This window comes from Motacilla alba, chromosome 5 (genome assembly GCF_015832195.1).
Source record: "Motacilla alba alba isolate MOTALB_02 chromosome 5, Motacilla_alba_V1.0_pri, whole genome shotgun sequence".
In the NCBI taxonomy this organism is placed as follows: domain Eukaryota; kingdom Metazoa; phylum Chordata; class Aves; order Passeriformes; family Motacillidae; genus Motacilla; species Motacilla alba.
The window spans coordinates 30,168,697-30,182,088 of record NC_052020.1 but is presented as its reverse complement, the minus strand read 5'-3'; the positions used below and the strand labels follow the sequence as shown (position 1 = coordinate 30,182,088).

At 36.9% G+C, this 13,392-nt stretch overlaps 1 protein-coding gene across 3 annotated transcripts in view; it reads left to right on the top strand.

Annotated features, from left to right (window-relative positions):
- The window catches only part of EIF2AK4 (eukaryotic translation initiation factor 2 alpha kinase 4), a 38,226-nt gene that overhangs the window by 14,569 nt on the left and 10,265 nt on the right, over positions 1–13,392 (top strand). For all 3 annotated transcript variants that reach the window (XR_005257072.1, XM_038138094.1, XM_038138095.1), the window contains exons 15-31: positions 363–485; positions 938–1,042; positions 1,276–1,333; positions 2,016–2,095; positions 3,770–3,871; positions 4,461–4,511; positions 5,512–5,748; positions 6,364–6,439; positions 8,060–8,181; positions 8,583–8,632; positions 8,724–8,892; positions 9,384–9,500; positions 9,928–9,993; positions 10,514–10,684; positions 11,278–11,412; positions 11,511–11,618; positions 12,347–12,475. Coding sequence is in view for 2 of the 3 variants with exons in the window: in XM_038138094.1 (XP_037994022.1) it covers positions 363–485; positions 938–1,042; positions 1,276–1,333; positions 2,016–2,095; positions 3,770–3,871; positions 4,461–4,511; positions 5,512–5,748; positions 6,364–6,439; positions 8,060–8,181; positions 8,583–8,632; positions 8,724–8,892; positions 9,384–9,500; positions 9,928–9,993; positions 10,514–10,684; positions 11,278–11,412; positions 11,511–11,618; positions 12,347–12,475 (1,899 nt within the window). In the remaining variant the exon portion in view is untranslated. The remainder of the gene's footprint in view (positions 1–362; positions 486–937; positions 1,043–1,275; positions 1,334–2,015; positions 2,096–3,769; positions 3,872–4,460; positions 4,512–5,511; positions 5,749–6,363; positions 6,440–8,059; positions 8,182–8,582; positions 8,633–8,723; positions 8,893–9,383; positions 9,501–9,927; positions 9,994–10,513; positions 10,685–11,277; positions 11,413–11,510; positions 11,619–12,346; positions 12,476–13,392) is intronic.

Sequence of the window (13,392 nt, the reverse complement as noted above, 5' to 3'; positions counted from 1 at the left end):
ATTCATAATAAAAGCAGTTAAGACACCAAATGCAATAAAGCCAGAGATTCTTTGTGGTTTGGCTTTTATCATATATTGTGGCTTGGCTGGTTTCACTTTGTTGTTAGTGCTTATGTTAGAGAATATGCTACTCTGCAGGCTCATGCCATTGTCCCAGAAAATGAGGTAGGACCCAGAAGTGAATGCATGTTTGTAGCTAAAAGACAGCTCTCAGGAGAATTCCAAATAGCTGGATTTTTTTGGTGATACTATTTGCTCCTGAGCCCAGACAGTAATACAGATACAAGTTTCTGATAGTGTTTTTTCTGGAAGAACAAAACTGTTCTTTCTTCCCTTTGTCCACTGTGTATGCACAACTGAAGATGGAATACTGTGAAAAGAGCACATTAAGGGACACTATTGACCAAGGGTTATATGAAGATACCAGTCGGCTTTGGAGGCTTTTCCGAGAAATTTTGGATGGGTTAGCTTACATCCATGAAAAGGTTAGTAAATAGGATAGTTATGACCTGTACATAATATCTGTGTTATGCCTCGTTCTCTGTGGGTTCTTCATATTTATTTTGAGGCATACATTAACAAGTTTGCTCTCTTTGCCCTTTCCATTATTAGTCTTTTCTTGGAGTTTATTATATTTTATCATGAACATGAATTTTATAATAAACCACTACAATTTTACCCATCAGTCATAAAAATTTGACCATCTTTTAAAAACATTCTGTTAGGGATCTGGTAGCACTGAAAATTGTTTCTAGCTTCTGGGCTACAAACAATAGTCTGTCTTCAAGACTGCTCTTCAGTGACTTAATGCAGTAGGTCTCCCACTGTATTAAAACTATGTAATATGATTTTCCAGTCTATTATAAAGACTTCTGTTTTGAATCATGTTTATTGTTTAATAATCTATGGGCCTTTTTTCATTCTCCTCCTATAACAGGGAATGATCCACAGAGACTTGAAACCTGTGAACATTTTTTTAGATTCAGATGATCATGTGAAAATTGGTGATTTTGGTTTAGCTACAGATTACCCAGCAAATGCAGTAAGTATAGCTTGAAGTGAATGAAAAAACTCTTGAATTTGCTAATGTAATTACTTGAAAAATAAAAAAACAAGTTAAATGACCTCAATGTTTATATATTGCGAATGCTATAAACTTCTTTTAAATTTTTAAGGTTCTAGAACTAAACCATGCACTGCCAACCCAAGTCACAAGAACAGCCAACAGAAGTATTTCACGTGTCATTTACAATGTGACTGTTTTGCTGGTTTCAGGTGGTCTCTAAACAAGAGGAAAATCTCTCAGATGGTTCTGCTGTGTCTGACCCATCAGGTTAGTTTACATTGCAGCTTGTTATAAATTACTTTAAGGCAGCATTTATATTCTGTGGTCTTGTACAGGCTGTTAAAATTTCCATTTGTTCTTTGAAAATAAAATTATTAAAGCCAGGGGTGGGACTTTCCCCCCAGCCACCAAGTTGGGTAGTTACATTATAATCTGGCAGTTTTGCCTGTTATCTAAGAATTAATTAGCTTCCTCTGCTAGCCTTCTGCCTTAGATCAATGCTTTCCTCATGGTGAGTTATAGACAGAGCCTGTCCCATCTGCCCTTGTGTTCTCTTGCCTATATAGGACATTTTCAAGACTTCAGTGTCCTTGGTTGATTGGTTTGATTATTGCTAGAGTCTAAATGTGGTGTTTTGGGGGAACTTTAGTACATGGTATGTTTAAAGACAAATGTAACGGCAATGAAATTTAGTTGTAACATTTGTGTGCTGACCTACTACAAATCTGCAAAGCAATAAACAGGTTTAGTTACTACAGATAGGCACAGATACTTGACCTGTGAAGGTAAGAGCTGTCTGTTAGTCAAAGTATTCTCAGCTGGGTCTCTCTCAGTAAGGACTGCACTCCCACCTAGAAGGAAGAGAACATGAACGAGTTTTTTCTTGATATGGATGCTGCATTTCTCTCTGACTTTCTTGAAACTGGTGCTTTCATCTTTTGCCATGTAGGTAACTTGACAGGGATGGTTGGCACCGCGCTGTATGTCAGCCCAGAGGTCCAAGGAAGCACTAAATCTACATACAATCAGGTATGACTGGAGTAGATTTAATGAAAAGGTAGCAAGGAATAGAAGATGTAGCAGGTGTGATTTGGGCCATTCCTGCTTGACAAGATGAATTCAGTGTGAAACAGCATGTCGTTGACTCCTGTGCTAATCAGGGGAATTAAACATTCCTTCAAGAGGAAACCAAGGCTAGAACGATGTGGGCAAGTCAATTTTTCTGCCTGTGGTTGATCATGACTAGATGTAGGCAACTTCAAGTTGAAAGCATGTAATGACAGAGGACCTTTGTAACTGAATAGGATAGAAATCTTACCTTTTATATAGTATACACTGTATTACTTTTAGTTAAGGTAATATAGTGTAAACTGTTGTTTTGGATTTCTAGACTGTGACTGTGGGAGGTGAGGGTGTATTTTTTCCATCAAAGATAATCCTGTTTATATGCAGAGACAAACTGTATCTCAAAGCAAGGAAATGTTTTCAAAGTGGGAGTCATAGAATTATAGAATGGTTTAGATTGAAAGGGCTTCAAGCCCCATCCAACCTGGCCTTGACCACTTCCAGAAACGGGGCATCCACAACTTCTCTGGGCAACCTGTTCCACTCTCACAGTAAAGAATTTTTTTCTAATATTCAGTCTAAACCTACTCTCTTTCACTTTAAAGCCTTTATCCTTTGGCCTATAACTCAGTGGCCTTGTAAAAAGTCACTCTCTGGCGTTCTTGTAGTCCCCTTGAGGTACTGAAAGACTGACCTAAGGTCTCCATGGAGCCTTCTCTCCAGGCTAAACAATTCCAATTCTCTGAGCCTTTCCTCATGCAAGGGGTGCTCCATTCCTTTAATCATCTTTGTGGCCCTCCTCTGGACTTGTTCCATGTACTTGCTCTAGCAGATCGATGTTCTCATGTTGGGGGCCCAAGAGCTGGATGCAGCACTCCAGGTGGGATAGCATGAGAGTGGAGTAGATTGGGAGAATCACCTCCTTAAACTTGTTCATCACACTGCACCACAGGGTGTTTGGCTTTCTGGGCTGTGAGTGCACTGACAGATAATGTTGAGAGTCTTGTCAGCCAGCACCCCCAGATTCTTCTCAGGGCTGCTCTCAATCCATTCTCTGCCCAGCCTGTATTTGTGCTTGGAATTGCCCTAACCCAGGTGCAGGAAGGACCTTGCACTTGGCCTTCTTGAACTTCATGGAGTTCCCACAAACCCAGCTCTCCAGCCTGTCAAGATCCCTTTTGATGGCATCCCTTCCCTCCAGCTGCACCACACAGCTCAGTGTCACCAGCAAACTTGCTGAGGCTGCTCTCAGTCCCACTGTCCATGTCACCAACAAAGATGTTAAACAGTGCCAGGCCCAGTGCCCACCCCTGAGGAACATCTGCTCCTCATTTTGCTGTTAAGCTGCTGACCACAACTCAAGTGCAACCGTCATTTATGTCATAGCAGTGCTGGGATGATAGAAGGCTTTAAAGTGTACCAAATCTTAATGGATTGTGTCTTCTAACAAAAAAGCTTTAAAAACAAATAATAATAAAAACAGACAAAAAGACACAGAAAAAAACCCAGCCTTCTCTCCAGCTTTAATATACTGTTACATTTAACCTAAACATTTGTCGGGTATTTTTTTCTCTGCTATTTTTGTCTTCAGAGCATTGATAGGTACTACATACAAGTTTTCATTTTTTTCTTCCTTAGAAAGTGGATCTGTTCAGCCTAGGTATAATATTCTTTGAAATGTGTTACCATCCTATGAATACTGCATCAGAAAGGATCTTTGTTCTTGGTCAGCTAAGGCTGGTAAGTACGCAGATATGAAACATACTAATTCTGTGTATCAAATAGTTTGTTAAGAGAAGCAAAAGGAAGCAAAATATAGCGAAAAATATTACCATAGGGAGTGCTTAAAAACAAGGTTTGTAAAACATACCATGAAAAGTGAAGAATACAATTGGAACTGGTGCACTGACATTCCTTTAATGCACTGTGGTTTCTAATGGTATTGCCATTAGTCTGTGTTCTGTCTGTGAAATTAATTATTACATGTCAAATAAAGGAATCATCTCTTCAGTATTCCTGGGTTTAGGCCTGGTGGGCCTTTCTCAGGAATCAGTTGGTATTTGTAGTTGGTAAATGCTTGTGATTATGGGTTGTACTTTCATTGTACAAAACTACATCAAAGTGTTTGTCTTCCTTTTAGCTTCCTGGATAAATTTAATTTGCCATGTGGGGGTTGGTTGGTTTGTTTGAGGTTTTTTTTATTTTTTCATGGGCAATAGAAATGCTTTGTTTCTGTGTTCAATGCATAGAACTTAAAAGTAAGACTAATCTGAGCAATCTGAACTGCTTGTTAAAATTCTAATGTGGATTTTGGTTTTTGTTTTGTTAGCCTGCGATTGTATTTCCTAAGGACTTTGATGAAGTGAAGCATGCAAAGCAGGTACTTTTGAAGATATTTTAACTATTAGGTATTCTCAGAAAACATTGATCATAATTTTTTCCCTTAATTTCCCACTTAATTCCCCATCTAGTATCCTCTGCCATGTTCTTATTACATGATATTAGAACAAAGTAAGAACATAAAACCTCAAAAGAATACTCTAAGTTGACATGGAAATATATTTACCCACAAAATTCTCTGAGCACAGTCATGAACAAATTTAGAGTTCACTGGCACATCTTTAAAGCTCTGAGAGACTTTTTTGACTTTTTCTGCTCAGAGAAATGGCAGCTCAGTTGTTTAAGTTAAACTTTTTGAAATAAATATGTGTCATACAACAGAAAGAGATGTGCAAGCTCAATTGGCTGCTCCAAGCTTGACAGATTTGCCAAGAGCTGTTCTGGGGGCCTCCATGGCAGAGTAAGGAAGTGATAAGGAGCAGTGTAATCTTTTCTGGACGACCTAGGTGGCTTTATCCTTGTGTTAATCAACTCTTTTGTTGACCATTAGTATTAAGTTTTAGTGTGTTACGCTTGTAAAACAGCAATCTGCATGTTACTAGTACCATAAAACATTTCCATTTGGTACATTGCACTGAAATATGCCAGGAGGATTCCTCCTACTCTAACACTTGTGCCTCTCAAATCTTTGATTTCATGCATGCAATTCTGCTTTTTCTCTTAACTTTCTCTTAATTTTGCTGATAAAGAGATGCCAGAGCTAGCATACCATGGAACAACAAGGAAAAGGATACTACATATTTTGTCATCCCAGGAGGCCCATTTCTAATAATTTTATGTGTTTTAGTAAATTTTTTCAGTTGATAACAAAAGACATTCATAATTTAGTAAGCAAATAATGTCCATCCCAGAGATTCAGATTCTGCTGTTCCCTGTAGAGTCTCACAGTTTATTGAATTGATATGACTACCAAGTTTGTTGCAAATACTGTTTAACTTACAAAATGTTTCTAATCTGTAAAAATTTGATTTAATTTGTAGAGATTGGTTATTACATGGCTCCTGAACCATGATCCTGCAGCACGACCAACAGCTGTGGAGCTGTTAAAAAGTGAACATCTTCCACCACCACAAATGGAAGAGTCTGAACTCCATGAAGTCCTCCACCACACCTTAGCAAATGTGGATGGCAAGGCCTACCGGACTATGATGAGTCAGATATTTGCACAGCGTATATCTCCAGCAATAGACTATACTTATGACAGTGATATGCTGAAGGTTTGTAGGTGTTCAGGGGAACTGTGGGTTTGGCTTTTCCCTGTGTTGAATTTTTTAAAAATATGCTTATGTGGGTAAGCATTTCTGTAGCATTTCTGAGTGAATTGCATTAGCTCAAGATAATGCAAGTATAATAACCACTTCACACTTAAAACTACAGTCTCTGCTGTGTGGGTTTCAATAGCCACTTCCCATTTGAGCCTTACATTCATTCTTCAGTGAAGAAACTAGCAGTGTTTGATTGTAGCAGCTAAAGCTTTAAGCTTATGTCCAGATGATGACTTTCTGTACTCTGAATTCCTGTCAAATTAATGGTTGACTGGTTGTCAGCAGAAAGTGTTGCCCCTGGATGCTTTTTTCTCTTTCTAATTGATGTGATTTTTCTTAGTTTATCAGCTCTTAAATCTTTCTAAATCTAAAGAAATTCAAGGTAGCACAGTACAATAATGCTTCATATAGCTGCAGTTATTTTTTTGTTATGTAAGCATTGCAGCTTTTTTGTAGTGGGATGAGATAGCAGAATGTTTATTGCCTGTATTACATGGAATGATTGCCTACATGGAGTGTTCATCACATGTGAATTATATATGTACTTTTTATTTGTGATGGTTTCAGGGTAGTTTTTCTATTTGGGCAGCCAAGATACAGCAGCATGTTTGTGACATTGTCAGCCGGATATTTAAAAGACACGGTGGGTGTGTTTACAAAAGTCATTCATTTCCTTTTTTGTGATTGAATGGATTTAAAAGAATGGAATGGATTTACTGCTATAAGAGAAATCAGAAAACATGTTCGGTAGTTAATCATTTGAAGTTTTTATGATGTTTTATTCTGTTATTCTTCTTGTCATTCCAGTAATAGCTACTAACATCAAATCTGAATGATTTACATTTTCTACAGAAAGAGGAGTGAAAATTTTAATTATATTTTTGAATGTATGTGGTTGTTCTGATACATCTGTATGAGGTTTTAGGGGCACAGACTGTTACACAAAATCTGGATCTGAATACAAGGGTAGCTCTGCAGTGGGAGATCAGGCATCCATGGAGCACAGTAACCTCTCTGAACAGCCAGAATGGGAAAAGCACAAGGGAGAGCATGGAAACAAAGCAAGCTGTAGTGGTACTTCAGTGATGTATTCTTGGAAATGCTTTGCTGTTCAGGAACTTCCTGAGCCAAAGCTAATGCCATGATATTTAATGGTCTTTCATTTTCCTTTCCAGAAAGCTATCCAATCATTAATAATAGTATGTGCTTAAAATTATTTTTTGAGAAGGAAATTTATGCAGCCACTGTCATACTTGAAATGTTACAATTTGTGTTGTCTTACAGGTGTTCATGATACTATTTTATATAAAAACACTGAATTTTGAAATAGAAACTTTGCATTTTCCAAGTAAATCATAATCTGATTAAGCATGATCAAAATTTGGCAATACAAAAAAGTGAGAAGCTGAGAAATACAAAGTCATGGATGGGTTTACCTCTCCGGCTGCTCCTTAAGGCTTGACGGATTTGGGAAATTGTAGAGACTGAAATGTTTTCATAATTTTGGGAAAAAAAATTGGGATTGAATATTAATTTTTTCCATTAGATTGTGTCTGACATCTGTAATGGCTAGAAGAATTTCCTTCTGTCTGGGGCACCTTTTTCTCATTTAAAAGTTAATGTTGAATTAAAATCTAATTGAGTCAAGCTTAAATAAATTTCCTAGTGATTCTCAGTCAAATATTAAAACAGGAAACTATTTTTCAGTAATAAGTGGTATTATTAATATTAAGGTTTCAATGAAGATTGGATTCATACAGATAGATGGTTGCAAAATGTAGCCGGAAAAAAAAAACAGTATTCATGAGGGTTTGAAATGAAACATAAACTCTTCTAGTATGTTTTTGAGACAGAGGATGCAACATGTCTGAACAAAATTTGTTCTATATGGAAATGTCTCTAGACCAAAGCAGTACTTACTGCTGCTAACTGCAGAATTTCTCATCTGTTTCATATGCCTGCTTTTGCGAAAGGTGGTGTTTAAAGAGGGAGGGCAAGGTAAGGATTCTGCTGGGCTGTGGAATTGGCAGTTCTCTCTTCTGTGGCCTCCCTGCTGAGCTCAAGAAGCATGCAACATAGGCATAAAATAAACTTTGACATTCTTTCTTTAAATATGGAAGAGGAAAGTCTATTAAGGACAATACATGTAATTTTTTAGCTTATGGATTGACATAATTATGTCCTGCAAGGGTGTTCATGAACTTGTAAAAAGCAGGTGTTACTTCTGAAATGAGAGATAATAGTGTTTTGTGGTTTTATGCAGGAGCTATCAAGCTGCATACTCCACTGCTGATGCCCAGAAATAAAAAACTGTATGAACATAATGAAGCTTCATATTTCATGGATCACAGTGGGATGCTGGTAATGCTTCCTTACGACCTCAGAGTAAGTAGCATCATCTATGCAGGCAAAGCTTCAGAGGGTTTGGAGGGTGCTGTGGTAGGCTTACAGTTCTTTTGCTTGCTGAAATAGTGTATCTTTCAATGTCTGTTCTTGTTCTCCTGAGTTCTGTACTCCTCCTCTTGACAGCTGGAGCCCTGACCATGTATTGAAGAAATAGTGTTTGTTTGTTTGTTTGTTTTAACATAGGTGAAAATAATGTTTTTATTTAAAACTTTCAGCAAGGATGGTTAGATTAATATTACTTGGCATATGAGGTGTTTTAGGCACTATATTCTTCTTGGGAGAGTACAAGTGTAACTACACAGTATAATTCATCTCTAGTTGCGGAGCTCAGTCAGACCAACGGTTTTGTTTCAACAATTTTCATTTATTTTGTTTTTCAGATTCCTTTTGCAAGATTTGTAGCTAGAAATAACATATCAAACTTGAAAAGGTAAGAGATGTAGAGGTGATACTTTGCACTGATACCATGCTTTGTCAGTGACTTCTGAAGAGGCTGATTCATTCTTCAATGTTTCCTTTAGATACTGTATAGAGCGAGTTTTCAGACCTCGGAAGTTAGACCGCTGTCATCCCAAAGAACTTCTAGAATGTGCATTTGACATCATTACATCTACTGGAAATAGCTTTTTGCCTATAGCAGAAACAATTTATGCAATTTCAGAAATCATTCAAGAGTTTTCAGTGCTACAGGTAGATTCTCTATTCAGCCCCTTTCCTCTCTTCCCCCCAAAATTTTAATTTAACTAAATATTTTGTTTGATGTGTTGTAAAAGGGTACTTCCTTACAGAACCAGTACAGAACTATTTTCACATTTAATCTATAGTCACTTATAGAACACTGTCATAAAAGATGTGTTTCCTAGGTAAACTTAAAATGAAGCATAGGTTTATGTGCAAAGGAAATAACTGAATCCTTTATAGTACCCCTGAAATAATGTCTTTCTTCTGTCAGACAAGTGATTACTGTAGAATGGGACAAGACTTGCCATTCTTTAGTTAGAGATGAAAGGTAAGGCAGTGAAAGTGATTTGAAGTTAATTTTGAACTATTATTATTATTAAATGTTTAGGAAGTCTTTGTTTAGTGGGGGTTGGGTTTTTCTTAAGAAAACAGAATGCAAATAAAACTTGGCTTTTTCATTCTTTCTTCCTTTTTTTTTTTTTTAATTTATGCTTTGCTAGGAAAGAAATTACAGTATTTATCTGAACCACACTGCCTTACTGAAAGCTATACTTTTGCACTGTGGGATACCAGAGGACAAACTCAGTCAAGTGTATATCATTCTCTATGATGCTGTGGTAAGGCATTAGTTATTAACCTATCCTCTGTAATCATCTCTTTAGAGTATTCTGTTTTGTGGAGCTGTCTCTAAAAATGAGTAACAGCCCTTTGCCAGCCTAACCAGCAGTATATACTCTTGATACATAAAAAGGTTGGCTATCTTTGGGCTGTAAATGTGGATTAATTACTTTCTTGTTACTTCTGGATTGGGATGGTTTAAGATGATTCTTGAATGTGTGTTTATGAGAGAATTATTCACCTGTCTAATCAAGAACTGACAGGCTAGTCAATAAAAACATTTAAAAATTGAAATTTAAAATGTATTTTAATATCAGTTAAGTCTTTTCTACTTTATAAGCACAGAATATAGGTGAAATGAATTTGAACCATTACAGTAATGCATTAAACACAACCAAATGCTGTTTTAATCTGTTTTTCTTGTAGACTGAAAAGCTGACTAAAAGAGAAGTAGAAGCCAAGTTCTGTAATCTTTCTCTCACATCAGCTAGTGTAAGTGATCTTAATTCAGTGCTAATTTCCCTGTAATTTGCCATAAGTCAGTAATATTTTATTTTCTTTGTAATTTAATCAACCAGAGGAAGAAAAATAACCTGTTACATGTGCTGTTCAGAATAGGTCAATCCCTTTGCAAGTGGTCTGACTTCTCTGTTCTCTCTGGAAGTCAATATTGCAGTTTGTTCTTCAAGCATGTGGTAACTAATAAAGGGTAAATGAAATGTTGTGGAGAGGCATTTAATAAAGAAAACTGAGAGGAAAAAAAATAACTTCTCTGCAAATGTTGAATGTGCATAGAGTTAACTTTAACTTCTGGGCAGACTTGTCTGTCTACTTTTTTCCTCAACTCCACTAGGTAAAAGCAGCCTGCTAGCCAAAACAAACAAAAAAGGCAGATGTCTTACTCCCACAAATATAAAGTCAGATATTTTTCTTGTTTTTAGATGGGACCTATTATGAATGTTGTCTGTGTTGCTATATATACTCATAATTTTATTTTTTTTTTTGTTTTTAGCTTTCTCGACTCTACAAATTCATTGAGCAGAAGGGAGAAGCAAGTAATGTATTTCCCTTTCTAAACACCATGATAAAACAAAAGCCAAGTGTCACTCAGCTGTTGAAGCATGGCATGAAGGATTTAGAGGAAATCATTGCTCTATTAAAGCAACTGGGAATAAAACTTCAGGTTTGTAAAATGCTCTGCTAATTAATGGAATTACAGGGCTGCTGTGCATTGTAATATGCCAGGAAATAAATATATTTTACAATAGAAAAAGCACATGCAGGTGTCTTTTGGTGGCAAATAATACTGGATTGATACTTCTTCCTTTTTTTTTTTCTCATTTTTCTTTCTTTATTAAAGATGCATCTTAAAAATAAGACCTCTTCCAGTCAGAAGTCTCTGGCTTAACCTCTATCTAATGACACTCAGACTTTTTTCCTTTCTCCACCCAAGACTGAAGGCATTACTTAGAGCATAACAGAGGGGGTTTAATAAATTTTGAAACAAACTGTAAATATTTTAAAAATACAGAAATCTAATGACTACTAAAGGCCTCCACCTTTCTTGAAGCTTGCTGTTTGGGTTTTGTGCCACAGTCGTCTTGAGATGCTGTAAGATTAAAGCACCTTTAATTTCCTTATTTTTCACTGTATTTTAAATTTTTGGAGATAAGGAATGTTTCCATATGTCTTCCTTATGTGAAAACAATGTTTTAAATCCATGCTGCTAACAGGAAATTAATTATATATGTCTACGTATTCCTTTTTATTTTACAGATCTCTATAAATCTGGGACTAGTTTACAAAATACAGCAGCACAATGGTATTATCTTTCAGTTTATAGCATACATCAAAAGAAGACAAAGAACTGTGCCTGAAATTCTTGCTGCAGGAGGCAGATATGATCATCTGGTATGTGCTTATCTCTTCTAATAGATTTTGATTTTTTTTTAACGCATTTTGCCAAGATAACTAACTGGTCTTCCATTCTGTTTTTTTCTTGTCTTGAGATTCCACAGTTCAGAGGGCCACAGACAGTAGGACCAGTTCCTTCAGCTGTTGGAGTCAGCATAGCTATAGATAAAATAACTGCTGCTGTTTCCAGTGTGGAGGATTCTGTAAGTCTCTTCTTTGGGAAGTGGGGAATTTGTTTACTTCTCACCGTTCAATCACCTAATTGTAGCTAGAGATGGACAAAAAGTAAGATGTTCAGATGTGTTCCAAAATAATACCATACTGAAATAGAAGGCAGACATCAAGATGACCGGTTTTCTTTTGTGTTTTTCTACATAGAACTGTTTATTAAATGAGAATTAAGGGAAGACAGGATCTTCAGGTTTACACCATTTTGTTTTCAATTTAAATGGGATGTTTTTCTCAGCCTGTGTGTTCTTTCAGATGGAAGAGTACAGCTGTAGGTATTTAGCATTATTTTTCCCCTACTACTTCTCCTTTTATCAAAGTATAGAAGATAGATAGGGAAAGAAACTTCAAGATTATTGACTACTTTGTACACTTGGTTGTGTCACTTGTTTGTGAAATGTGTATTTTATTCCCTTTTCTCTATAAGACTAAATTAACATTACCAAGGAGAGTGGGAAGGAAAGAACAGAGTAGGCAGGGATACTTGGCAAGCTGAGGCTGTGGAGGTGCTTTGCATTTAAGATTGAGCTTCAGTGACTTTCAGTGACAGACTTGATCTAATCCTTTTTTTTTTTTTAAGCTTGATGCATTTTGACACGTGTTGGAATATTTGTCCATCTTTGTAAATTTAACTACTACCTTATGAAAGGGGAAAGGTGGTCTTGTGACTAATATTGTCTCCTTGATTTTACTTTCCCTTCAGGTTTCTGTCAGCTCATGTGACCTGCTGGTTGTAAGTGTTGGTCAGATGTCAATGGGTAGAGCTATCAACATTGTTCAGAAATTCTGGACTGCAGGAATTCCAGCTGAAATAATGTATGACTGGTCCCAGGTAGAATTTTTATATCCATTTGTTAACTGTATTATTGTTCTCCAAGTGCAGACTGAAGCCATACTTTTTTGGGGTATTTTTCTGTTTTTATGGAGGTAGAGACTCATAATACTGAGCATGTAGGGTTCTATTCAGATACAGTAATGTCAAGAAAATCTCACTGGCTTTGCAGGATTCTCCCAGAGTATTTAAAAGTGTGAGAAAGGATTCCTCCCACTAATAAATTTAATACTTAATAGGGGGTACATCAAGAACAGAACAGTAGCATCAACTTTTGAATATCCGGATGGGCAAAGACACTCGGGTACAGAGGGAATATTGACATTATTCTACTGTTAGAAATACGGTTTAGCAAGCTGAGCTACTAGATGGGTCCCCATGTAGTCCTTGAAGAGGTGTGTAGTCGGAGGGGAAGAGAGAGTGGCAACCTGAGCTGTGCTCTTTTATGTCCAGCTGAAAGCAGAGCTGTAGCCAGCACTACTTCACTGGAGTGTAGTGAGCTACATGGCAACACTGAGGTCCCTTTTAGAGGTGGTGGCACTTACTTAAGGATTATGAGTCTGCTTCATCTACAAATGTCCCAGTTTGTGACTAACAAGGGAGACTCTGCAGTTGCCCCTTGCACATCATGTGCTGCAGGGCAAGAAGTTTTGAGCTCATCCAGTTCATTGTCTAACCTTTTTGTAATTTTTTTGCCATAACATTTCCAACAGTTTTCAGTTCCTTGGGACTGAAAAAAAATCCAGATTATATACTTTTCCTGTGATTACCGAGGCTGGAGTTTCTTGGTTTGGGGTTGATTGTTTTGTTTGGTTTTTTGATTCATAAGGAATGAAGATTTGTATAGTTCTTGCCTCTGTCTAATGCTGTCCTGCAAGCCAGTGCTGAGTAAGTCAGCATAGCCTTGGTTTTACTGG